Source organism: Falco rusticolus, chromosome 8 (assembly GCF_015220075.1).
Source record: "Falco rusticolus isolate bFalRus1 chromosome 8, bFalRus1.pri, whole genome shotgun sequence".
In the NCBI taxonomy this organism is placed as follows: Eukaryota; Metazoa; Chordata; class Aves; order Falconiformes; family Falconidae; genus Falco; species Falco rusticolus.
Window position 1 is genome coordinate 21,292,625 of NC_051194.1, and position 27,682 is coordinate 21,320,306.

The 27,682-nt window shown below is 49.0% G+C and overlaps 1 protein-coding gene across 2 annotated transcripts in view; it reads right to left on the reverse strand.

Moving 5' to 3' along the window:
- Positions 1-14,953: 14,953 nt before the first annotated feature.
- The window catches only part of LOC119152174 (pro-neuregulin-2, membrane-bound isoform-like), a 30,690-nt gene continuing 17,961 nt past the window's right edge, over positions 14,954-27,682 (reverse strand). Inside the window, exons 2-3 of one of the 2 annotated variants that reach the window (XM_037397056.1) lie at positions 16,173-16,329; positions 14,954-15,342 (exon numbers count right to left, since the gene is read on the reverse strand). In XM_037397056.1, the coding sequence (XP_037252953.1) occupies positions 16,247-16,329 (83 nt within the window). In that variant the 3' untranslated portion in view covers positions 14,954-15,342; positions 16,173-16,246. Of the gene's footprint in view, positions 15,343-16,161; positions 16,330-27,682 lie in introns of both variants that reach the window. The other variant, XM_037397057.1, reaches the window with a different exon arrangement.

Consider the following 27,682-nt stretch of genomic DNA (forward strand, 5'->3'; position numbering starts at 1 on the left):
TGACTCTCCCGTCTGATTTCAACTCCATTTAAGGCGACGGGCAGAAATGCAGAGATTGTGGCAGTCAGAAAGTTCTCCCATGTGAGCAACCGCAGAGGCAGAGACCGATTGCAATGCTTGTCACAAATCAGACCTTCATGTAGCAATCCAGGGTCCACTGGCCCCAACACTCATGAACAGTTTGTTCTAGGATAAATTTCTAGGTAACTTTCTGCGCACACCCACCACCTACACAAGACACCAAAGTCAGAGCTACAGAAGGAGGGACTTGTGCCCAGCCCTACAGAGCACTTTTTTAGTATCTCCGGTGCTAGTGTAACTGCTGCGACCCTGTGCAGCCAGCTGGAAGATGTACCAATGAGACAGACATGCAGGCGTAGCGAGACGGATGCTGGGGCCAGGACAGAATGCCATTTAGACGTCAAATTGGGCTCGCAGCTGGGATAACAGAGATATTAGTGTGATCAGTGCAACCTTGTCAGCCCACAACTGTAACAAAATGAGATGGTACACTCAGCCACTCCTCAGAGTAGCTCACAGCTGCGCTCCATGCCTCAGTACTGACCCAGTGTCTGACTGGCCTCTTCAGAGTCCATGCAAGCTCCATTACCCTTCCCAGACAAGCCGATGGCCTGGGGAACTGGTGGCCAGATCTGCCTCCTGACAGAGCAGAAACCTACAGAATTACAGCATCTCGCCACAAACCATATCTGCTTCCCGAGAGCCTTCATGGGGCCTGCAGGACAGGCAACAGCATCTCCTCCATCTCAATGGGAATACCTGCAGTCCCCTGAGCAGAAATTCTCCTCCCCTGCAATGTCTTCTGCTTCTTTCTGGTCCTAGACTCAATGGGAGGATCTCTTCTGATGCTTGCATTTTTCACCCAGCTTGGGTAACACTTTTCAGAGCCAGGCACATGCATGCGCAAACTTGCTAGACAGTCAGGTTTGTGTAGAAGGGGGCTGTTTGAACCCAACAGTTTCTGAGAACACAGAAAGAAATCAGCAGCACCACTGAGGCTAGTAAGCAGCCTCTTTACTGTGTCCTGACCAATATGCTAGGACCTGTCCGATCCATTCTGGAGCTGAATTCAGTTCAGTGCTTTTCTTACAATCTTCCAAAAACTACAACATTCCCTTGCCCTCCCTCCTCAATTTGCTTGCTCAGCCTTGCCTGCAGTGCTGGTGTGAGCTCCCCTGGTGAAATTTCTACCTGAGACAGTGGGAGACAGAGCTTTTTCAAATCCACTTGATCTCCTCCACTAGGAAGCTTCTGATGCTCAACTATTTTACGCTAATTGCATACAAGCCAGTTCTGAAAAAAAAATATGCAAACGGTTGTATATGATACACTTCAGTGTCTTCTACTTCTATAATGTATTGGATGACACCCTCTGGGGAAAACAATCCTGCATGAACAATTAATGACACAAGAGGAAAGCGTAAGTAGGGCAATATGGGTATGGATGATAATTACTGAGGCATAAAAATACATCATGAAATATGCTTAAATAACTTCATATGAGGTGGCATTTCTGGCTTAGCAATTCCTTTACCACGATACAATTTTTGTGCTCATGAGCCAGCTGAAAGTAGCTAAAAATCTCAGGACCAAGCAGACCAAGAAGTCAATGGGAGTGAGTCTGTGTCCTTTCTCCTGTCACATTCTCACTGGCAATGTGGCCCTAGAAAGCTAGTGCTACATTTCCCTGTGCTTCCTCCTCCAGGTAAACTGAGCCTCAGTTTACCCTGCTGTACTGACTCCAAATCAACAGACATTCCCTCTTCACAGCTAATCCAGATTTGCCTTGGAATAAGGGATTGACCAAGGTCTTTGCACGGGAAGCAACACCTTCCTGTGGCCTAAGCAAAAGACTTCCAAACTGAGATAATGCAGAAATCATTTATCCAGTTCTCAGGAGTACAGACTCCCCTTACTGTAATGCCCTGGGAGCTTCTGGAACTAATTGTGCCCTTTGGGGTGGCCCAAAGGGATACATCCTGCAGTGCTGCTTGTCACTGTCCTGCTTCAAACTGTGTGCTCATGTGCTACTTGAGAAGCAGGCACCTCACTGAGCAGCAGAGTTTGAGACAACAGGCCCCCTGAGACGCCTCCCAGCTCAGCACAACATGCGCATGGTTTTCCTTCTATCTACATCTCTGTCAACGCACCACGACTCCTCCTCTGCACAGATCTCCTGCAGACTGCCTGGGAAGTCTGATGAAAAGAGGCGATTTGAACACGATGGCCTGCCAGCACTGGCCTCAGGATATGGCACCACAAGCTCAGAAAGTCCTAGACACAAACAGGGCTAAACAGGCATTACAAGATGATAAGTGAGCATGTCAACATTGCAGGGAGGAGGCCCAAAAAGCAGGCAGGAGCCCGAGCTCTCCTGGAGACTGTGCACCAGGCAAACAGATATGTGTTCTCCTCCAAGCTGCTGGATCCGGGATAGGGGGAGAAGCCAAAAAAAAAAAAAGACAGGCCTGGAAACAGGGACTAAGGACAATCAAAAAGCTTTAACACCATTGCAGGTGCGTATGTCTTGCATAAGGTGAGCCAGTAAGGCTGAAGCACAGACCACACCCTACATACCTAAGCTTTCTACCCAAGTACCAATACCATGTCCCTCAAATCAAAGCACACATGAGTATGTTTGCCAGGCCCTTGACTGTGCCATGCTTTAGCTTGGGATAAATCTAAGCTTCCTTGCAAGAAGGCTTGCTAGAGTGCTATAACACGCTTAATGCCAGTCCCCCTGTTTTCCGTTCAAGACAATCACATGCTTCTTTATTCCACACCGTTAAGGTGCTTCCCCAGAGACATTCACGGGACCCAAAGCCCCTCCTCACATCCTCACACACAGAGTGAAGGTCCCAGAACATGTTGTGGTGGAGAAGCTCACAGGAAGGGACTAAAGCAAATACTCAGCACAGTGACAACCAGCTTGTAGACACCTCACACTGTTCTACCAGATTGGAAATGGATGTTTAGCTAAACAACCAAGAAACCATATCTGTAACGTTTCATACACTCAAGTTTGTCTCCTAGAATAACCAGCAGTGGTAAAGTTTGTCAGCCTTGGGAGAAAAAAACTAAGACCCTACCCATTTCATCAGCTCCAAAACAGCCCTTTGTTGCACTCAGACCAGTCAATCTCTGAGCTGTTCTGTTCAAATTTTCTGCTGCCCACAGCCAGTCTGAAATGCTTTTTCTACCTGAGTCCCTATGACACTATTATATTCCATCCTTGCATAACATATATACAGTAGAAATAACAATGGCTTAATCTGTACTTTCCACTCCTATTGTTCTCTAATGACCTGCTGTAATTATCCAAACCGAACTCTTCTGGCAGAGCACAGCAACATTTCTTAACTGGCTCAGTCTGTTCCCAGTGGGCTACTGAGCCTATCTGGAAGCACTTTCTTCTGGTGAAGTGTCCCAGGAACCAGTGATCCTCTCAAAAGGGCAAGTCCAGCAGCTCTGAGATGGAAACAACCGGTACTGCATTGGCAGCAGAGGGAGAGATGTCCCAAGCATCCCTAGAGCTTCACGCCCTGAGATGGAGAGAAACAAAAATACTATCTTCCCTGACAGAAGGAAGAAGAGAAAACAATGCAAATACTTTCCAAGTGCCCTACTACAGGCAAGCACAACCACGTTCAGACAGGAAGCTTCATTATCAACCTGTGAGCTTTAGTGGGGTTCTGTGATTTGTTCTTGTTTTTAGTAAGACATGTTGCCTCTTTCCAGACTTATTTTGGCTTCCTGTGCCAGTAAGCCAGGAAAAAAAGCAAACCTTATCAAATATACGATCTTTTCCCCTTGTTTTTCTTTCTTAAAGCTGCTGAAATGAGGTGGACCAACAGCGGTTACCACCCTGTTCTTAATCCTCAGGTTGGATATGGAAGTGAAACCGAACTTCCTGGAAGCACCCAGTTAAATGAGCCGACTGAGCAGAGTGCACAGTCATCTTTTGAAAGCCAGATCAGAAGGTGGTTGATCCTCCATTTTCCACCCTGGCAAAACTGCTATCATTATCAACAAACATGTAGTGATTCAGGGTTCCAAAAGAATCTATTTGAGAGAAGATTTTTACAACAACTGCTCATTTAATTTCAGATTCCTCACCATTGCAGTGGTTTCGTGGCACCTCCTGCACCCATTACCCAGGAATCTCCAACAATGAAAATCCCCACCTCCCTGGGGACCCTGGGGACCCATCCCCTACCCTCCTAGGGAAAAAGTCATTGAAGGCATACAAAGCTTTCCAGCTATAAGGCCAGAGCTCCACATGGCTCTGCCACCAGCACTGAACAGCAGTCGGGGCAGCACAAGGATGAACAGCCACCATGCTCACTTCCAGACTGCCATTCACCAAATAACCACAGCCCCCTGCTCCCCAGAAAAGCAGAGGCAGCCTCTTCTCCCCCTACCAGCTCACAGGCTCTGGCAGCCTGCCAAATTCTTGCATTGATGGGGGAAAATAAGTACACTGCAGTGTTTACAGAGATGGGGAGGATTAAAGCCTTTTGTGAGCAGCCAGTAACCCAAACCAGAGGTGCAGGGCAGAGATTGTGTGTCATGGCACCCAGAGTACAGAGTGGGATATTAAAGGCAGATTAGGATAATTTCACATGCCAGACACCAGGAGAGACCTTACAGTCCAAACATGCTTGAACTTGCTGATAAACCTGTTGCGTTTAGTGGATAACCACTGAAGCAGGCTAAAAAGCCAGGGCCACAAAGCAAGCGCCAGGTCTGATAACAGGCATTTAATATTTATTAGTGCGGGGTTATGAGCCCCTCTTTCAATACTTCTACCTTCACTAACAGCACTAGCCCTTCTGCAAACCCACCAGGAGAGAGGCCTTTCCCTGGTCAAATGGTTTGTGTCAGGCTGACACCAGACGCCTCTGTGTCTCACTGAAAGGAGCAGTTTTATGGCCAACTGCCAAAATTAGTTTATAACCTGTGACTGGTACCAGCAATCACTATGTCTGAGTGAAGGGAAGGTGCCCTGATCTCAGCTCTATGATTATGTATATCAGGGGAAGAGCTAACTGTATTACCATGTATACTGCTTTAGGGTAGCTCACATTATCATATTAACCCCTCAAGCTCAAGATGCGCTGCAAAGAGCATCTGCCCTGAAGTGCACGGTGAGGAGACCTGTGGATGTGCTACAAAATGCTTGTTCTGTGGTTGCCCCAGCCTGGACGTTACAGGCCAGTGTTACCTTTTCATCAGATATAGACTCTGCAACCACAGTCTTCCCTCTGGCCCTGGGCAGTTATTTCTGTAGTCTTCTGCGGCTTGTGGTAAAACAGTGCTTTACATCTCTCAGCTAACAGCCTCAAGAGCTAAACAAATGTTCGTTGCTTATATCAACACTAAAATACTAGCCCTGTTTTACATGTTCGTTGTCATCATTAAATGATCTCATACCCAGGAAGTTAGTAACTGTATGCAGCCAAACTGCAAGTAACTGGATCCCTTAGAGGAAGAGCAAGCACTAAAATGGCAGAAATTCTCTTTATACTGGAGTTAGATCAAGGTCAGATTCACCAGCCTATGATCTATGGATCTAGAGGACCACATTTCCTAGCAATTAGCACCTTCACAAAGAACAGCGTGCCACACAGTGATGAAGCAAGTGAAGGACTGAAAACTACAAGAAGAGTTCAGAAGCTTTCAATCAAGGAAAAAGGCAAAGGGGAATATTCTCTAATGGAAAAAGAGAAAAATCTATTGGATTGAGTCATCATAGCAAGTAAAATGGCCATACTGTAAAACTCACTTGGTGTACTAGAAAGGAGAACTGATCATAAAATGAGAGGAGATTCACAGCAAGCAGACACGGTCTGAAGAAGAACTTCAAAGGAAGGAAAGCCTTCTAGCATAAGCAAGGTAGTGGCAGGAAGATGGACATCCTTGGGACAGTCAGCTCCTGCTCCTGTGTGTCTTTTGCTATAGTAATGGAGATTGGATTTCCAAAACGAGTTGCTGGCACACAAGAACTGCACATAGTAGCATTGCGGTAGTGCAAGGCTCCTCAACGCTATTTCAGTCTCCACTGTATCCAAGACGCAAATTACTAGATGCCTTATAATCACAACTGCATCAAGGGTACTGGCCTGGATATCCTCTCACAGTACATCCTAGCCTGGCCCAGCTAAGCATCAGCAGGTTTTCGAAGAACACTACACAGACAGGATTTTGTCCAGCCCTTCAATAGAAGATTGTCTCTACTCATTTCACATACAATAAAGCAGCCTTTTTGATCCACTAACACCAGCAGAGTGGCTACTGTTTTTCCTTATCCCACAGAGCTGCACACAATTTCATAGTAGCCAGATATCTATTACATTGAATGAAAAACAAAAGCACCAATGCAGAAAAGAAAAAAAAAAAAAGGCTTCTTGTTTGATTTAAAAGGATTTCACCACAGCCTTCCCATGCCAGCCAGGGGTAATAGTTACTTGTGCTACGTCAGGGCACCTCGAACTTTTTAAACAGGGGGCCGGCGCATGGATTAAGTGGCAGGCAGTCATCTGCGGCTGCTTGGTTTCCCCCCCCAAACCCCAGCGGGGGGGGGGGGGGGGGGGGCAGGGGGGGGTCTGTAAATACTGGGGGCTGGATTGAGGACCCTGGGGGGGCTGTATCCGACCCACAGGCCATAGTTTGAGGATCCCTGTGCTACGTGATCTAGACATCTCCATGTCATGCAATCCTCCAGCTCAGAGGGACCTTGAGAAGCCTTCATTGCTACAAGCTACATGTCAACATCCTCTTGGACAGTAAGAAGACACATATGAAGAACCCAAATACCATGCAGGTCATCTGGTCAGCACAGTGGAAGGACCACAGTTCGGTTGAGTTTGACCATGCTTCTGGAAGATCTAGCACTACAATAATTAAGACTTGCAAGGTCATCTTTGCTCTGTGATGTGCATCAACTACATAGCTAGCCACTACATACCACAGAGTAAACCAGGAAGGAGAAGAATTTCATGCATCCCACATTCAAGTGATAATAACAGACAAAAACAGAGTTGAAGAGCCTTCTTTCTAAAAAAAAGCCTGGTAACTTTGCAGGAGTGGCTATAGCATAAGTACAACAGGTCCAGACAACAGTATCCAGGAAGATAGAGGAGTCACAGTTGCCATAGGAGAAGCACAAGGAACCTTGCATCAGTTTGCCAAATGCCCTGGAGATGCTAGCTTAAAATAAACAGGAAGGCTTTATAAATGACCAGAATGATGATTTTCTCCTAGCAACTGTCTGGGAGAACTCTAACTGAACCCAGAAAAGTATCAGCCTGTTCCAGGACAAGCGATACTGTGTGCTTCAAGGATGTAGGCATCAGCTGCAGGGTCCAGGGAGAATGGAAAACTCAGACCAGAAAGTCCCCACAGTGCAGAGAAGAAGTTCTGGGGATAAAAGGGGAAAACTGGAACACACTGTGGACAATCTGCTGGGACAGGAACAGTATGGGTGACTGACAGGCTTACTCTCAGGAGTGACTCAGTGTGGAGGACTGAGGAGAACACAAACATGCAAGGCAACATGGGTGAAGGTGACTGACCCAAAAGGGTTGGGGAGCCTTGAAAGGTATACCAGGGAAGCTGAAATGCTGATTTCAGAAAGGCAAACCGCTGTAAGCTCTGAGCTTTGGTATGAATATTTTGGAAGGCTGAACTACACAAAGAGCAATGACAGTTCTGCTAGTGTGTTGAAGAAGTGAGCCTTAAACAAGCTTCCTCGCTTCCAGGAAAAAGCAGGAAGAAAGGGAAAAGACCAATATGGCTGAAACATGAGAGGTGGCAGTCAGAAGGAGGAATCGACATTAGGTTAGATTGCAACAGGCAACAGTTAAAAGTAGTCTCACAAGAAAAGGGCAAAGCTGAAAAGCCAAGACACTTAGCTTTGGAGGATCACTGAGGGTGACAAACTCTTCTAAGCCCATCAGTCATGTGAGAGAGAGAAGGCATGTCCACTTCTCAGAGCTGGAAAGCTATCAGCTGTCTTGGATACATGTTGAAGGTCACTGTGTGAGAAAAAAGTAGCAGCTGATGCAGCACAGCTATTATCAGCCACAGGAGGACATGATTTAACCCTCTGATAAGGCAAGAGCAGAGTAAGGAGTACTTCTCTGTGCAAATGGTTTTAAATGAGATGTGCCTGATCAGCCTTATCTCAAGGCACTGAAGCAGGTTGATGGGTTTTGGGCTCCAGAGACAACCAAGCAGCCTTATAAGGCTGCAGGGAGAGCAAATGAAGTGCTGCTTTACAAAATGAAAGAAAAGAAACTCTGGGCAATTACAGACCTGCTACCTTAGTTTTCATTACCATAAGCACTAAAGGCAAGCAAGGAAGGGTGCAGGGACTAACACAACCTCTTCAGATCAACGCAGCTTCCTGGGACAGCCAGGTGGAAGAACTTTGTAGATGAGGAAAAACAACAGTTATCAATTCTTGACATTAGTAAGTTTTTTGATACTTGTTTGGTGAAGGGAGCTTCAAATGGCAATATGATGGGAGAATATCTAGAAAAAACAGATTCAAAGAGTAGTCATAAATGGCTTGCTGCCTAATGTAAGATGCATCAAGTGAGGATTCACAGAGCTGGGGTTTGGGTCAATCCTAATTAGCCTTTTTACTTACAGCCAGATAACAGAAAAGGAAGCAGGTTTATTCATCAAGCAGATGATGCCAGCACAGAAGAGGCTGCCAGTGTATCACAGGGCAGGCTTTGGATCCAAACCAATCTCCAGAACCTGGGAGATGCAGTCAGAAAAGAAATAAGAAACAACTGAGTCAGTGTGAATACATCATGCCAAACCTCAGCAGGGCAGTCAGTCCCACAGGCAGAGAAGGATCTAGAAGGTATTGTGGGTCACAGCCTGCACAGGAGTCCATGCCCACTGATGGGCATGGGGGGGAAGGGGCATGAGTCCCATGGGTTTTAAATATCCCCACTGATGAAGACTCCACATCCTCTCTGGGGAGTCCATACCAGTGTTTGAGCACTCTCACAATAGAAAAGGCGTTTTTGTTTAGATGGAACCTCCCGTGGGCCCACTGCCTCTGGTCCTGTCACTGGACACTACTGAGGAGAGTCCAGCTCCCTCTTCTTCATTCCCTGCCATCAGGTATTTATACACATGGATAAGGTTACCCTGAGCCTTCTCTTCTGGACCAGTTTCAGCCTCTCATATAAGAGATGTTCCAGCCTCTTAAGCATTCATGGGTCCAGTTTGCTTAAGTGCTCCCTAACCTGAAGGCAAGTCTTCCTTGTTCCAGACCTTTCCCCTGGTCTCAGGATTTTAGGATTGCTGAAGGCTGGTCTTACCAGTAAAGACTAAAGCAAAAAAGGCATCAAGTACCTCAGCTTTTTCCACATCTTCTGTTACCAGGTCCTCAGCACCAATCAGCAGCAGTCCCACACTTCCCCTAGTCTTCCTTTTGCTGTTTACATACTTACAGAATCCTTTCTTACCATCCTTCACGCTCCTCACCAGATTCAATTCCAGGTCACTCTATCCCTGCAAGATCAGACAGCGACTCTATAATCCTCCTCGGTCACATGCCTTTGCTTCCACCTCTTGTATGTCTCCCTTATATGTCTGAGTTCAGTTATAAGCCCCTTCCTCACCCATGCAGGCCTTTGCTTGATGAATCTCAGTTCTATCCCTTCACCTTTGGCTTATGTATGAGCATCTGCTGCTTCCTCAGGTCTTTGCGTAGGTCTCTTTATGGGGGATAGCACGGTTACTCCAAGCCACGTTGTCTGAAACCAGCCTCCAGCCCACCAGCTAGATTTTTCTGATGTCATATGGATATTCAGCTCCCCATCACAACTGATCTTCTTATATCAGCCAATTGTGGCATTTGTTTGTGTTTGCTATGTAAGTGGAGCAGATGGAAAAACCACAAAGGAAGTAGTGGTAGCTAAGTCTCCCCTCTTGCCCTATTCACCCATTTAAAGCCTTGCTGCACAACATGGTATGTTTCAACACCTGCAGTGATAAATAGTAGCACAAACCAGGAACAACCACCCCGTCATGTTTACCCTCAAGTGTTCCTTGGTCACATTGCAACCCACAATAGCATTCGTTAACAAGTGTTAGAACATAGTTACAAATTGAAACAAACACAAATGCTCCGTCAGTGTTATTGCAGACTTCATTAATGATGATCCTTCGCATTTCAGCAACAGCCATTCAAGGATCTGAAAACATTTATATGCTTCTGTGAGCCAAGCGTCATGCTCCATGTGCAAGCCAGATGTTCACAACATCATTTTAGAAATGAGGGAACGAAGTTCACAGGACTGACTCCAGATCTCTTTCCTCCCACTGAGTAATCCACTGCCCACCAACTAGTCATAGGGGAATTATCCAATTCAAGGCAAGGCAGGATACTATTATGGTCTCTTTGTTTCCTTGCATTGTCTCTATTCCCTTGTTCCTCATCTTGTATTTCAATTCTAGCCCTGGAGGGGTACCTCTGAACGTGTCCGCTGCAGCACAGCATGGCACAGAGATGCAACTTAGCTCTACCCAGTACAGCCAGGCGGCAATGGTACCAGAATCTGGGTAACAGAGAGCTCTTGAAGTAGGTCGCCAGCAGCTGCATGCATCAAGCCAGGCCTCTTACAGACAGAGCAAACCCAGTGAATTTGCAGTAGCAGCAAAGCCAACTAGATCAAACATCTCTCCCATTCCAGCCATCTCCCCTGCAGAGCCTGGGCAGGGCCCTGTCCACCTCCAAAACCTTGCACTTCAAAGAGCCAAAATGAGAATCAAGAAAGTGATTCCCGCTTAGCAAACTGACCTTTTTAAGGTGCTTAGCTCCTCCCTCTCCCCCCACACCTTGCTGGCTGAGCAGTACAAGAGAATCCCTTGCAGCTAAAGAAACACCTATGCCTACAAAGCCGCAGCCGACTGCAGAATCTCTCCTACATCCCTCCTGCCAAACTGCTCCACCAGCTGGGTCTCTGCATCGTGTAATTTTTTCAAGATTAATGAAAAATCACACGGCGCTCCCTCTAGTGACAACCTAAGCACATTCAAGCAGTCGGGTCGCAGCTTGCAGAAGCACTGCAAACTGTTTTAGGCAAAACAGGCAATATTTTTACACATGACATCTAACATCTACAGTCTCTCTCATGTCTTTGACATATCCAAACCTACCTTAGTCTCTCTCTCTGGGGCTGCTGCTGCTCTGCAAGCACAGGTCTCACCAAGCTCAAGAGGCTGCTAACAGGATCTGCAGAGCTTCGCCAGACCTCAGTTAAAATCTAGTCTGAGCTGAGAGTGACCTCAAGGTAAAAGCACTGGGCGGACACAGTCACCTGAGCAGGGTCATCACGTGTGCACTTTGCAGCTGGCACTCATTGATCAAATAAAAGCAAGTTCAGGAACTGAAAGCAGCTATGCAACAGAGAACAGCCACAGCTCAAACCAGCATTCCATCTCCTGCATTCGTTCCAGGGACAGCAGAATGTTGTCAAACCCAGGCCTAGTCACCCTAAGCCATGCAACCCATAATATCACCTCCTATAATGTACTCATACATAACCTCACAAAGTGTGGGTGAGATGAGTGGACAGTGAGGTGGGTTGGGAACTGGCTGAACGGCAGAGCTCAGAGGGCTGTGATCCGTGGTGCAGAGCTGAGCTGGAGGCCTGTAGCTAGCAGTGTTCCCCAGGGGTCCTGTTCAACTCAGTCATCAGTGACCTGGCTGAAGGGACAAAGCGTGCCCTCAGCCAGTCTGCTGAGGATACAAAACTGGGAGCAGTCTCTGATCCACCAGAGGCTACGCTACCGTTCAGCCAGATGTGGTCTAGCTACAGCTGGGTGGACATGAACCTCAGGAAGTTCACCAAAGGCAAATGTAGGGTCCTGCACCTGGGGAGGAACAACCCCATGCAACAGTGCAGCACCACAGCACCAGCATAGACACATGGTTGGACTTTATCAGAGAGGCTTGCCATGGCCCCTGGCAGGGGCCACTGTTCCATCATCAGCCCCACCAGACAGCCACACCAACTGCAGTCAAACAACAAGCATCAGCATGATAAAAATGAGATTTTTCTGCTTTTTCTTTCAGGTCCAGAAAGTCTAGGAGTAGCCCCAAAGCACTGACACCTCTTCCTGAGTTAGCAGGGAGCCTGAGAAAGCTGCTGTGAAGGGGGAGAGCCATACTAATGGGGCTTGAGCCCCTACCTCACCCTCACCATGGCTGCTCAGGTTAAGGGGAAAGGAGGGAAGCCTCATATAACTGCTACCAGCTCTCACCAGCTCTGCAATGCTGGCTGCTTCAGTTCGTGTTATCTGCCTCATATCAAGGAATCCTAAAACCACAGAATGGTTGAACTCTCCCCCCATGGAATCATCGTTCACCCAAGCTTCTCTCTCTGCAACGCCACCCACATGATGGCTGAAAAACAGCCACTAGCCAGGGTGCTGGGGGAAAGCCAGGATAATGAGAAAGGCACCATCAGAGTCTGGACACAAAGGGAAGACTTAGAGGTGCAGACTGAGCAGGCATGGGGGTGTGGAGAGTCCCCAAGGGATACAAGCCACAGCAACGGGGAATCAGTTGGAAGGGCCCACAGCCCTGCAGGAAACCATGGGGATGGAGGGAAGGGCATAGGGATGGAGGGAAGAGCATGGGGCCAGAGGGAAGGCTCTGCAGCCCTAAGACCAAAGAGCCTGGAGAACTGCAGAAGAAGGGAGGACATCCGCATGCCTGTGTAGGAGCAGCGCATGCACGGGGAGGTAGCAGCCACCACACAACTCCACCAAGTGCCACAAGTGACCCGAGGCAGAGAGGGTCCATCTGGCTGGGGCCAGCCCCCTTATGGCAGGGCTGGGGTCCTGTCTCACCATGCACCTCCACTCAGAGGTGATGGGCAGAGGCCAGAAGCTCTGGGCACAGCGCTGCTGCCAAAAGCCATTCCCTCGCCCATTGCCATGGCATACTCAGGGCAGGTGCTGGCCCGCAGCAGAGAGGGTCCCCAAAGGCCAGGGAAGCTGCAGGTACCTCAGGACACAGCAGGCAGTGCTGGGGCAGTGCAGGTGTCAGGACAGGTCCCAGCAGGCAGGACATGGTGGCAGGAGAGAGAGAGACAGGCACGGACAGATGTGTCTCCTGCTCCTGCTCCTGGGAGCAGTGGTGGAGGATGGCGGATAAGCTTGTGCACTTATTTCATGCCATTTAACTCTCTGCACTATAGCTATTTAAAATAAATTAATTAAAATAATCACAGTGCTGTGGCATCCCCCTGTCCACTGCAAACCAGAAGCCTTCAGCAGAGCAAGCTGTGTCCGGCGTTCCTGATCCTTGATGGAAGCAGGAGCTCATGTATGCTAGACTGGGGAGACCAAACCAGGGCAATGGGCTCTGTGCAGCAGACTTGCACGGAGAGCAGGGCACACGCTGTGCTGCTCCAGTGACAGGGACAGCATGTGGCACCCTGACTCCTAGCGAGGCAGAGCAGGAGAGTGAGAAACAGAGTCCTCCTAGCAGACCTGTGAGGCACCAGCTCCCAGCAGGACACATGAGACTGATTTCTTACGAGGAACAGTCAGTACATACTGCACTGGCTCCTAGCAGGGCAGGGCCAGAGGGCAGCGCACACACTTCTAGAGGGACACGTGGGAACCATTAGCTCCCAGCAGGACTCGTGACACACTGACTCCCAGCCAGACAAGACTAATGTGTGATGTACCAGCTCCTAGCTGATGCTCTGACTACCAGCAGGATGCCTGTGCTGAACTAACCCCCAGCAGGACATTTGTGATGCACTGGCTGCCAGTGGAGCTGAGCCCCATAAGACACACCAGCTCCCCATAGGACACAAGGGACTGACTGATTCCCAGCACGATACCTGTAGTGCCAAGATTCTCAGTGGGACACATCTAACACACCAACTCCCAGTAGGACACAGCCAACACAAGAACTTTTAGTAGAGCAGAGCCAGGGTGCAAGGTGCCAGCAGAGTATGTGCAAAACACACTGAATCCCAGCAAGGCACACCCACTGTGTGCCAGTTCCCATCAGGACACACATAATGCACCAACTCCCAGCAGGGCTAGGCCTGCCAGTGACGCACCAGCTCCCAGCAGGACACTTGTGATGCAGTGACTCCCAGTGCGACACATATGATACACCAGCTCCCAGTGAGACGCGCAATGCACTGACTTTCAGCACAACACATGCGATGCACCGACTCCTGCTGAGACACTCACAAGCGCACCAGTTCCCAGAGAGAAGATGCAATACGATGACTCCTAGTGTGGCCGGGTCAGTGTGTGAGGCACAAGCTTCTGGCATAACATGTGTGAAGCACTAGTTCCTAGAGCACCAGGCGCTATCTGTGAGACACCAGCTCCCAAATGACACACCAGCTCCTATGGGAAAAGGACTGGCATGCAATGCACAGACCCCTCTGTGCCTGGCTCCCTGTCCAGGGAGTCTCTGTCCTGGCAGAAGAGAGGTCCAGGACAGGACAGGCTGTGTGGCTGGGGGACAGGGACACCATAGCAGGGCTCCCAGTGCCACCTAGTGGGGACAGGAAACGCTCAGGGGCCACCCACCCCTGAAACCTGGGTGCTGCTGGGTGCAGCCGACTTTCCCCCCCCAGGCCAGCCTCTCTCACCACCCTGCCAGAGATCCATAGCTTCTGCCCACAAGCTGCAATGTCCAGAAAACATTACAGCCACTCTCATAAGAGGATGTTTCAAGAAAGCCCCCCAAAAGTATTACATCTTCTGGGGCACACACTGATGCTTGATGCTCGTTTTATCTGCACAGCTATCTGTGAATTATCCCTCCTCTGTGCGTGTGAACTCTGACACACAATCATGCATATACAGGAATGCGTCGCAGACACATCAGCCAAGGAAAACACCAGCACAGCAACAGCTTGTGTGACTGCACAAGTTTTATTCTGTAGGCTTTCTCCCCGAAAAACAGGCCAGAGGTTCTGCGAGATGGAAACAGCAGATGGGGCCATAAAGGTGCGGTACAGAGCTCTGTGCAAGTTTACAAATGGGAAGGCTAAAAATGAGTAACAAATGCAATTTAACCGGGGGTGGGGGGGGTGGGGTGGGGGGGTTTGGTGCACGGGTTATGAGTGGATTTGCAATCCTGGTGTGCGAATGCAATCTTTCCTTCCACCTCTCCAACCAGCAGGCAACCGTCAATCTCTTAAGACGTTTCTCCACTTATCTACAGCCATTTAACCACTTGGCATTTTCTTCCATTCCATCTGCATCCTCAGTCTCTTCCTTCCTCACGTGTCCTTAGCCTGAAAACAATACCTAGGATATTAAGGAGAAAACCATGATACCTTGTGGAAGAGATGGAGCCTTCTCCAGGTGAAGGCACCCTCATGAACACTGGTGTGTCACTCAGCTGGTCTGCCCAGTGTAGTATAGCCCATACACTGAAAACAGACCAAGTAAGGCCCCAAGAAATTACTAGTTTCCAGTAGATACCCCCGGTTCACCTACTAGTCAAACACAGCCCCTCATTGCTCAAAGGATCAGCTACCAGATTTTTGTTGGCCTTAATCATGATTAAGCTGAGCATCTCTCCAGGGAGTTTTTCCAGGGAACGCAAATCCCTGCAAAAATTAAATCAGCTCAAAGATGCTCTATTATCCTCATGATCCACTCTGAAATCAAGGCAAAGGGTGAGGCTGGAAAATCAGGCCCATTGTGATAATGATCTCAGCTAGGCTGGATCCCCAATACTTCTCCAGTAATACATGAGACACGTCTGGAAATGGGGAGAGAGGAAATACATTCAAAAAGAAGTGGTCACAGAGTTCAAGGCAACAGAAGGGAAGGAGCTAACAAGAAACCCTGCCATTAAGAAGGCAATTAGGTAAAATCCAGGGCCTAGGTAAACTAACAGGTTGGTCACATCTCTCTAAACATGAACCCCATACAAAGCCAAGACACCAGGTGAGTAGCTTAGGTATGTTCAGAAAGCCAAATGACATTCCCATGGGGTCACACTGTCCTGAGCCCCTGCTCCCTAGGACAGCCCCTTCTCACCTACAGCAAAAACCCTGCAGGATCCCAAAGAAACACCAGCTGGTCTCCAAGCACTTAAACTGAAGGCTGTCCTCTTACCATGAACTCACCTCCTCTGCTCTCACATGTCCCAGCTGCCAACCTACTGCCTAGTTTCAAAACAGCAGATTTGGGATCGGAGTAGTCAAGTGAGCTGTGGTGGTCCAACAGGCTTCCACACAACTAGTGTCCTCCAAGAGCTGCCCTCTCCTCCCAGAGCAGCACAGTCTGAAAGAAAGGAAAGACATGTGGGCAAACATCAGTCTCAAAGCTGAACTCCTCCAGCTGCTCAGGACCAGATGATTATTTTAAGAGCACTTACATGAGAGAAAGAATAGCTTGGAAACTGCTAAGGAGAGACTTGACTAGGTCCCCTCCAGGTCACCAAGCACACTCAGGGCAGCAGAAGCAGCTCCAGGCTCTTGGCTCTGTCAAAATTTGGTGGCAAAACTGAAAAATGTGGTAGAAGACATTTTCTTTTTGCAAATTTTGCCAACCTGTCACAACACACTGGTGGTGATGAGCTGCAGAGAGATTTGGGCAGGCAGTGGCAGGAGCTAGGCTCAGCACAGGTGAGGTTGGTAGGCACGTTGTGGGGAAGGAAGACTGGGAGACATATGAACATAGCAGAGCTAACACTGTTACTAGGATTGGGGAGAAAACTGGAGAAAGGTGTGTTTGGGGGTGGGATTATCAGATCCTAGAACCGCCCAGGGATAGTCAGACCCATCAGATTCTAAACAGCCCAGATAATCACAGCAGTCAAGTCCCTGCTGGTGCATAGCCTGTCCCAAAGGCAGAGAGAATAAGAAATACAACATGAGGCCAGAGTGGCTTTACGCTACCTCCAGGCCAGGTAGACCAGCTGGCCTTCAGTGCTGCACACCCAGGCAAGCCCTGCTTCCCTCAGCAAAAACCCAGAGGGCTGACCACAACGTGCTTGGGTGTGACAGCTGGCATCTGCATAGGAAAGGGTCCTTCAGCATGACACATTATCATCTAAATCCCAAGACAGATATTAACATCTGTCATCTGGCTCTAGCAAGGCTTTAAGGGTTTGGGGGAATGAAACAGGTAACCCCAGCGTGGCTTGAGAGGAGAAGGAGCTTCCCCCCACCAGACAGCGGCTCTAAACCCTAGACCCTACATCAAAATAAGTTGCAGATCTCAAACTAGACTTCTCCATGGAAACTGAGGTCTCCTCACACCTACATGCCCAAGCAGTCCAGGGCAATGCTCACCAGGGAAGCAAGAGGAATAGCTGGGATAGGCAAAAAGGGGAGCTCAAACAAACGTCTCTGGAGAGTACACATACTAAGCTCCGAGTATGCCTGCACTGCCCAGCAGCTTCGTTCCCTGTCTTGCTCCCAGGTCCCAGTCTCTGACTGTCCATCCACATTGCAAGTACAGCCTTTTCCACACGGGCTGTAGTTTGGACGAGATCAGTTTGGCTTCTCCTAGGTGACAGATCACTGCACATGATGGATCATGCTGGGGCTGCTGAAACCCCAGAAATTACTGACGGTGTCTCAGAGCCAGTGAGCACTACAAGGGACCCATAAGTGACCTGGGCCAAAAATTACACAGTGTGGAAGCGGTCATCCCCAAGCTCTGCGGACTCAAGCCACTTTTCATCATGTGTCATGGGAGTCAGGGAAGAGCAAACTCCCTCTGCAGTAGATGCTGAAGCTCTGTTCTCACCACTGAAGGGAGCTCAGGCATCTGTACCTGGCTGATGGTACAAGTTGTACTGGATAAGAGCAACAGTCTGCCAAGACTAGTGCTCTTCCCCAGCAATGGCACACAACTTGGTAAAGGCCACAAGAAACGAGGTGAGTACAGAGTGATCCCACCTGTAACAGTGCCTTCCCAGCTGCCTACAAACTGCTCCTCAGTCCACCTCCTGAGCTAGAGATTGTAGTTGCCCTGCAATATCTAACAGCACTGCTCAAGAGGTTATGACACATTTTGACTCCCGCCTTTGAATGGGGAGTGAGCAATCCCTACATATCTCATCTGCAAAGGATGGCAAGCCCTCCTTGGAAGCTTTTCAAAGAGAAGTTGCATATTAATATCTCCAAGTTTAAAATTACTTGCTGAAACAAGCTATGTGCCAGGCTGTCCCACCTTTATCTCTGCAGTACTGGGAACATGCCCACAAGAAGTAGACGACCTCCAGATGGGTAGCAGAATAGAAAAACCTGAGGCTGATGTCCTCCAAACATACCACAAACTCATCACATCTCCAGGGGATCCCAGCAGACAACTCTTAATTTATGTCTTCTACATAGAGACCACCAGCCAAAAAGAATAAATGCTGGCCTTTACACTGCCTCACCTCTCTGCTCCGCAAATTAGAGAAGCCCTAATGTTTGCCTGCATATCAGCACAAACATGCTACCTCAAACAACTTGAAGCTGACAGTATTTTAGTCTTCCATGTTGAATACTGAGGACCTGAGCTTGCAGCTTCCTGAGTATGAAGGCAAAGAAACTTGAAGAAAACTGCAGCTCAGTTTGAACCACATTTTTTCTGAGCATCAGTCACTCCCTGTAATTAATTAGATCCCCAAAATACACAAGAAACTAAGAAAAACAACAGCCACAAGCTAAGATGACTGCACTCTATCAAAAAAGCTTTAATCTCTATGCAATGAATAAATAACTCTGACGTAACTATACACAGCAATTTTTCATCAGATGTCTGAGTATCAACCTCCCTTTCCAGACCTACTCTGATACAGCTACCAGCAAATGTGCTGATGGAAAACCACTGGCCACATTCACAAATGTGTCTAAAATCTAGCACATGAATCCAGCAGAAGCTGTTTCAAGAACCTACCACACCACCTCCTCCTTCTATAGCAACGCCACCTTGCAAGCCTCAGCATCTCTCTGTGCACTCCATGGGTATTTTAGCCCATAGCCTCACCATGGAAAGCACAAATACTGCTTTTTCAAGGATAAACAAGAGGTCAAAATCTGAGTGGATATTCCCAAAATCCATCAGACATCTTGAGGTTGGAAAAAAAAAATAACCCCAGAGCATTCAAATGCAGCTTTCCCAGGTGTATGGCCAACAGACTCTGTACCCAAACCAATGCCAGTAGCTGATGGATACTATTCATCTCCAGATTCCCAGTCAACTGGAGTCAGAATGTGATGATTTTGTGTGCTACTGGCCTCTCACTGGGACAATACAAACAAACAGGCTATTTCTGCACTAACAATTGTCCCTTTTCAGGGAAGGCTCTTTCATATCAGGCAGCCCATATTGCTACTGCTTAATCAGGCCGAGATTTAAGGAAGCCTGCTGTGAGATGACACAGATTGCTTCCTCCCTCGGGAGCTGGCGATCACCATGGTCAGTGTGTAACCGGCAACCCCTGCAAAAAGAGTCCCCATTATACACAACAGCTGAGTTCTCTTCTTCCTCTGCCAGCTCTTGGCCTCCATAGATCTGGACTAGGACCAAGGAGCCACCCCAGATGTTGGCCTTTTTATTCCTCGGAAGTCTTAACTGGCCACAGCTGGAAAGCAACGACTGAGGGAATGTGTAGCTGTTCACACATCTCTTCTGCCTCTCGTGTCAGCTCCGTAGACAGAGCTTTGTCTTGGTGTAGATGAAACCATCTGCTCAGTGTCTGGCAACTCCAGGCAGGCAAAGGGCAGGGAAGGCTGCCACAGCCAGCTGCCTGCCACCCAGGCAATTCCTGACTGTGCTGAGCAGCCAGGGCAGGGCAGCTCTGGCTGAGAAGGACCACCAGCATGGAGGGGAAAGGAGGATGGCGCACATTCCCCACGACAGGTCTGGAACAGGGCACCAGGATCAACCCAAACAGCTCCAGGTAGCTGAGACCTTTTGATCTCCCTCCTTCACGACCTCTGTGAAAGACTCATCAGGTGCCCTACAAGAGGCACTGGTGAGGGATTGTGCCTCCAAAGCATGCAAGTCTGCTGGGGCCCTGGTTCTACCTTCCTGTCAGGGTGCCAGAGCTAAGCAGTGTACCATCTGACGTGGACCTAGCATGGGTTCAGCAGCCTTACTCCCACTTGGGTGTTAAAGTTGTTGTTGAGATGCAGAAATTAGGCATGCAGGATCCCCAGCCACACATATCTCCAAACTCTCTTCCATCCTAGCAGGGGAGATAGTGTGTCCCAGGCAACAGCCTGATTAGCACCATCACCATCCCACACCTCAAGACTCTTCCAGCCTGCCTGGCAGCTTCTGCCTTGGGTCCCTATTCCAAAGCTCAAGCTTGTGTCTGGAAAACACTTCACCCAGATCAGAGCCTGCTATTACTCCGTGCCCAAAGTCTCCCCTGATTTGACAGACTACATCCTCAGGCTGTACAAATGACTCCAGGCCTGTGTCCAGACCCACTGCTATTGCAACTTATTTGAGCACTGTCTTTTCATCGAGCCACTCATCATCATCCCTGCATGGGATATCTCTGCAGCCTGGAGATCAAGGTGAGCAAAGACCACTTTGTATAGCAGGTGTGCAAGAAATCAACTGAAAGTTGCAGCAAGCTGCACGGTGATAGCTGCCCATCATTGACTTCCCTGCCCCTGAAAAACAGTCCCATGGGAAATTCTTCCAAATCACACAAGGAGCAGAAAATGTAGTTTAAGAAGGGAAAGTGTCAGCAGCTTTCCCTGAAGATGTTGCTTATAATTATTGAAATATATGTATTTGTGGGGTCTGCACATGAGTGTCTACACAGGCACAAACACAAAGTACACAGCTATGTGTCCAGCCGTTTTCTCTGGCAAACCTAAACAAAAAGCACCCATTTCTTGGTGTCAGCTCTGCTAAAGTACAGCTGGGCTAAAAGTGATGGAATGAACAGTACTGTGCACAAATACACCATCCAAATTGCAGAAAGGCTGCTTCTATTTCCCATGCATTTGTAAAACTTATATAATATTTTAATAGTCAGAGGAGTTGGAGATGTACATTTTTACTGCTGCTGAAGTGTACCCTAGTTGTTTCAGCTTGCAGGATAAGAACAGGACACACGGGAGGTCCCAGACATGTTCCCAGACAGCTCCTGCATCCCAGGCCAGTTTCCTAGATGCAACTGTGGCCTCAGAAGATCCCACACCAGCATGCCTGGCCAAGCTCTGCAGGAGCAAGACAGCTCCTACAGGGAGAGATGGCTACACAGGAGCCAGGAACCAGTAGGAAATCAACAGGGCAGCTTCAAAACTGACAGCTTCTCACCTCCTCCAAACTTGGGAGATGTGGCAATACCACAGGGTGGAATAAAACCAAGTGCATTTGATTTCTAAATGTCCCCTGACTTCACTTCATCAGCTATGCTATTAGAAACACATGCAAGGGAATGCATTATTATTTCCAGATATGATTTTCATCTGAGAGTCCCTTTCAACACAAAGTGTAGCTGTGTTACAGCTGAATATCATTTCAGGCAGATTTCTCCACACCAGCAAGAACAAGCTTCACCCTAAGCAGGTTAGAGCTGATATGGATCATTTCAAAAGACCATCATGGCCCACTGTTAGCAACAGGTGCTGCCTATTAACCTTAATTAAGACACAGGTGACACTAATCACTTAATTGGTCCTTCATTAGGATCTGAAAAACCTTTATGCATAGAAAAAAACCCACACATCTGGCCCAGCTTAAGATACCAGCCTTCATCATCTCTACCTTGCTTTCCCCTCCACGTATTTCCAAGCCCCTGGGGAAAACCCACATCAGGCTCAGACCAGCAACTGTACAGGAGCTGGAAGACCTCATCACTTCCTCCCCAGCCAGGCTGGCACCACATCAGAGCTGTCACCAGGTCTCTCCTGTCCTACTTTCCTGCAACTGGATGTCACTACATGGGAGTAAGGGCCTTGGAGACTCTGGGACTAACACGTGCAGTTTTCTAGGACAGCATGTTCCCGTTGTGAGCTCCAAAGAGCATGTCGAACACAATGGAGAGCCAGCTCCCACTCAGAGGCAGTTCATAGCACCACCAAATTCAGTTTTAGACCCTGCTCTGTCTTGGCCACAGCAAACCACTCCTTTTGCGCAGCCCATTGGCAGAGCTTGGTGCCTCCCAAGGATGCTCTCCCTCCTCCAGACCCTCTGGAATGGAAGGACCCTGAGGGCCTTCACCATGGAGAAGCCATCTCATGAAAACCCTTCCATGCACCTTGACTTCCCATGGCTTCCTGACCTCCTGCAGCCTTGTGTCAGGAAGGGCAGCGAGCAGACCTAGTGTGAGGTTACCATAGCCTTTCCACACCTCTCTCAGGAAGCTCAAAAGAGTTGTGCTAGGAGAGGCTGTTGCTCCTTCCCAACACCCATAATCTCCTACAACAGGATTAGAAGAGCACAGGTTGATAAATGCTTCTTCTGAGACATCCATCCCACTATGGGCTGCCCCTGCCTTCCCAAAAAAATACCTTTGGGGTCTGGGTTTTTTCTGGGTTACAAGCACCACAGGACAGCAAAGGGTGACCACTAAAGAAATGTTCATCCAGGTCCTAAGGTTCAGTATTTACATCACTGAGCACCACAGGAATCTTGCTGCTGCTATTAGCTGTGATCTTTTGAAAACCAGACACTATGATATAGCAGTACCAGTATATTAAACTGCATGAGAATAGTATGAGTATCTGCACTCTCATGCTGTTGTAAACTCCTTGACACTATTGTATCTGGGGCAAAACAACTCCTGGTCACAGTTCAGGAGCTGGCATGACTAAGTAACCTTCTCTATAGGTTTCAGCAGTTGTGTTCAACAGCATGGGCACAAACTGCACTTTGGTATCTGTGCCAGAGAACAACGTCATAGCAATGAAGCCGAGGGACTGTGAGATGAGCCATGTCAAGAGGTGTCCAGCACCCAGGGGGATGAGAAAGCCAAATTTTCCCCATCGTCCCACAGTACTGCAAACAATGTGCTACAGCCACACAACAGAGTTAGTGTGCAAAAGAAAAAAAGAACCGCCTATCTGAGCAGCCCAATTCCTGCCTCGGTTTGTTTCATCTCCAGCAAATTAAGCATTAAAAAATTAAGTAGATCCAATAAAATGCAAGTCAGTCCATCCCTCGCCCTATACTCCAACAGCAGGAAAACAACAGCTGGCTGGAGCTGGCAGTTAAATGGGTATCCAAATGCATCTTGCGGCCTAAAATCCTCACTCAGTGGAACAAGGCCTCAGCATCTGACAAGGCCACCGACAAAATTGCTCTGTCACCTTGAAGCTTTGTCAGAGGCTGTCTGTGCTGGGCACAAGTCTTCAGTGGAGCCTGCATGAGGAACCAAAGGCCTCTTTGCACTGGGCTCAGCCAAAGATGCCCAGAAGCACATTAGGACTGCACCGGCTTCAGCCCTTCCTCCAAGGGAGCCTTTGCTTCATGACCTTGAGGTGACCCACCCCGAAACTCAGACTGTCCAGCTGACTCTTCTGTGGAATCAGGGGAAATCATTATCATAAACAAAATAATCAAAGGATTCACATGTCTTTCCCTACCGTGTCTCCAACAGCTCTCCTACACCCTTCCATCTTCTGCTTCCTCACATGTGCTGCCCCTGTCCTCTTCCCTCCTGTCTTGTGATCTTCCAAAGATGCTGCCTGAGAAGCAGCAGAGAGCAGAGCAGAGACATTCCCAGTGCTAACAGCAGAGCACAGGACCACCCGCAGGCAGAGCTTCACGCTTGCCAGAACTTTCACTGCAGACCTCCCTGGGGGACAGCAGCAGTTAGAGGTTTTCCACCTGACAGCAGGTTTCTAGCCTTCCCCGCTCTGCCCCTTATTGTACACGAAGGACACTATGCCAGTGTACCACTGCTCAGCAGCTGGGACATGGGACACCCACCTCATGGCCTCTGCATTACACAGCCAGGGTGCAAGCCCCCAGCACAGTCCAGCTGCATCCCAAATCCTTGCCTGCCAAGACCAACAAGCCGTGTGATTTCTGAGGGGACAAGTCCTGCCATACACCACAGGGAGCTCAGAGCCATCTCGCTGACAGGCTGGGAGTTTGTTACCCTGGAAGGTGAAAGTGGTCTCTGCAGCAGGCTGAGAGCAGCTGGAGAAGCAGTCAGCCTCCCACCCACCTGCCAGGTCCTTGGCTCCTTCAGAGAAGCCTGCCTGTGTTTGGCCAGACACTGCCACTTCCTGGCAGCCTCAGAGCTGTGAAGCAAAACTGCTCCAACAACTCACCTCAGCTGCTGGTGGAGAGACATAGCCGGCGATGACAGCCAAGGACCTGCCCAGGCCAGCAGGATGTTCTCTGTAACCATTAGCAATAAGAGTGGCTGGGACCAGCACCATCTCTGTCCATCAACTTGGCCTCCTGTCCCAGCAAGTCAAGAGGAACAGAAGATGTCTGTGAGACCCTAGAAGTTCCCAGCACAGCGGATGGCAGCCTGTTCTTCTTGCATGCTGCCTCATCACACCCAGCCAGCACTGAGAAGCCAGCTAGCCAGCCAGAAGGGATGAATTTGCACAATTAAGCTTTGGGACAGCAGACTGAGCTACCAGTGGTGGATGCTAGTAGCTTTCTTAACTTTGCATTTAATTTGATCTTTTCTTTTTGTTTGCTTAAAAATCGTACATTAATTAGTGAACATGGAAGACTAACACGGAGCTGATTCTCATCTGCTTTACAGACAATACACTTGTTATGGGGGGGAACGGTAATACTACACTACACAATTTCCTACCCAAAGCAACCATACCATGGTCTAACAATGGGAAGCAAGCTTAAACTGGGAGAAACCTTTGGTGAGACCTGCGAACTGGAAAATTCTTTGTGTTCTCTTTGTTGCTAACCCAGAATAGTGTAGGTCTCAGAGCTGGACACCCTCAAGCTGAAGGGTGGATTTCAAGCACACAGAAAAGATACTAAATAAATTCTGGAACATTTTCACTCATCTCTAGATGGGACAAGCTTTGCTCATTCGATTGTCTCAGTCACTATAAAACTTGTACAAGGAAACGAAGTCACACGCAGTCCCACAATGGTGGGCAATGGGGCTTTAAAAGAAACCCTTGTGAGACAGCCCCATCACCATCACAGCAACTCCTCAGGTGCCTGCCTGGGTAGCAAGCCCCTCTGTACAGCTCAATGCCCCTGACCCGAGCCAGGGCCAGCCACACTTACTGTGATTTCCTCCACCATTACAAATCCCTTCTAATTCCCTCTAAAACATTCCTCATCTCCATCAAAGTGCAGCTCGCTCCCTGCTTTGCCCAGTGGGGATTAGCAACACCCCTTGGAGCAGGGACTGCAGGCACGGTGAAGGCAGAGCAGGACTCGCCCTGCCTGTGGAGAGGCCTCTCCCTGCATCCCTGTGCCACTGCCCTGATTTCATGGCTAATCTGAACCTGTCACAAGCCAGCACCCACTTGCTCCCAGCCTCCCACTGCACCTCACCCAGGAGACTGAAAGCAACTCAACAGTCTCAGGGCTTTCAGGCACTGGCTCCAGCCTGCAACGTAACATCTGCACACAGATCTGGGGGCTCATCCCTTCCACTGGGAGAAAGGAGCAAGCAGCAGGACAGGCTGCTCCACCAAAGAGACCTGACATTGTTTATAGAGGGAGTGATGAGAGATGGCTCCAGCCCCCTATGCTGTAACCATTCAGAAGTAACCATTCCATCACATGGTAAACTCCAAACCCTTTGTCCATCTCCAGATTGCTCCCTCCTCCAAGACTGCTGCTGTAGCCTCACTATCTCTGGCAGGACTGTGGGGGACACCTTCACTGACAGGGAAACAGCACCAAAGAACAGCCATAAATTCACAGTGGTACTTGCAGTCACCCCTTACAGTCCCACAACTCCCAAGAGTTAAGAGATTCACAAGCACAGCCCAAGTTTGGTGACAGCACCATCAGTTTGACAAGAACAGGTAAGAGGCCAGACTGGCTCCCCTTCTTACTAGCGCAGGAAGGTTTGGGACCTCAGGGGCTATGCTGGAAGATGCTGCAGTTAATGCCAGGATGAGCCTGAGCTACATGGGGAGCCTCAGGTTTGGTGATGGGCAAACAGCATCACACTGGGCTGCAGCGTGGAGCACCTAGCTGCCCCAGTGAGGTGGCCAGACATAGCTAGATGAAGGCACTTCACACTTCAAGAGTGCTTCAGCAGCAGGAACATACTGGCTCTGACCAGGAGGCCACTGTGCATCAAGGAGTTAGCAATGCATCTATAACCCGAGTACACCTGTGCCTGTGCTACACTGGGCTGTGCTGGGTGTACAGAATGTTCTTCAGCCTGGGCTGTGCAGCACAAACCCCTTGGCTGCAGGAAAGGCTCAGCCAGTGCATCGCCCTGACAGAGCCTGCAGGCAGCGGCTGCTCATCCCTGCTGCTGCCTAACTGCGAGCCGCAAATCCTCCTGAGAACATCCTTTAGGAATGGAGTCGTTTTCTTGTAAGAAAATTATATAATGGCTTGGATGACCAAAAGGGATAGCTTCTCTTCATGGATGGGATCTGCTCTGAGCCGTGGGAGAAATCTATCCAGAGTCTGTCAGATGCTGAACAAACATGGAGTGCCCAGCATCTGAAGGGACATAAGATTTACTCACTATATATACTCCTTATTCTGTCTTATTAAATCTGCTCTTTTATTAAGACAGTTGGGCTTTTCCTGCCGAGAACTGACTCACTCTCACCTCACCCCCGCCTGGTGCAGAACAGGGAGGCAGGGAGGACACGCAGCTTCCCTGTGCAGCACAGGCAGCACACAACATAAGGGCGCAAGGTACATGGGGCTAGTGGGTGGAGGCACTTGACACAAAGGGGCCAAAAGGACAGCAGGGAACTGAGTAGTTGGGGGAAGAAGAAGCTAAGGCACACAGCCTGTGGCAGGGCCGAGCCAGATCTCTGCAGCTCTGTTTCAGGCAGCTGGGACTCCACTGCAAAGTGCTCATCCCTGTGTATTTCTAGCCCTTGCCCTTACCATGGCTTGTCCACTCTGGATACAGGCGCAAACCCGACTGGAAGTCCCAGCCAGGATGTCCCAGCCCATGCCTGGACCACTCTTTACTCATTGGCCAGCCCTGTGCTTAGTAACGACCAGTCTTGAGAGGTTATTTGCTGGCTACTGCATAAGAAGATGCTGGGATTTCTTTTCCGTCTCCAGTCTCCAGCACTGGTCATTTCTGTCTCCAAAGGAAGCCTCTGGCACAAACGCACAGGGACACACACACTTACTTCCCCAAGGCCCCTGCTCCAAGAAGGAGCATCCCCAGGCCACCCCCGCATGACCTCACGCTGCAGCTTGCACTGCAGCATGATATGTCCCCAAGGCAGGTCCCAGATGAGAACACAGACATGGGGGATCAGAGAGGAGAGGAAGAGTTACATCCACCTACAGCTCCCGCACCAAGCCTCAAGGTTGTTATGTCCTGCCCACAGGCTGTAGCTGGGACTTTACCACCTCAGGCTGTGAATCAGGGATACCCACTGGTAACACTAGCCAGCGCTTTCCCTACTGCAATAAATATAGCCCCAATGGGCTCCAGCATGAGCCCCACCTCCCCTGCACCAAGAACATGGGAAAACAATGTGACTGCAAACCATTGCCCACAAAAACAAAACAA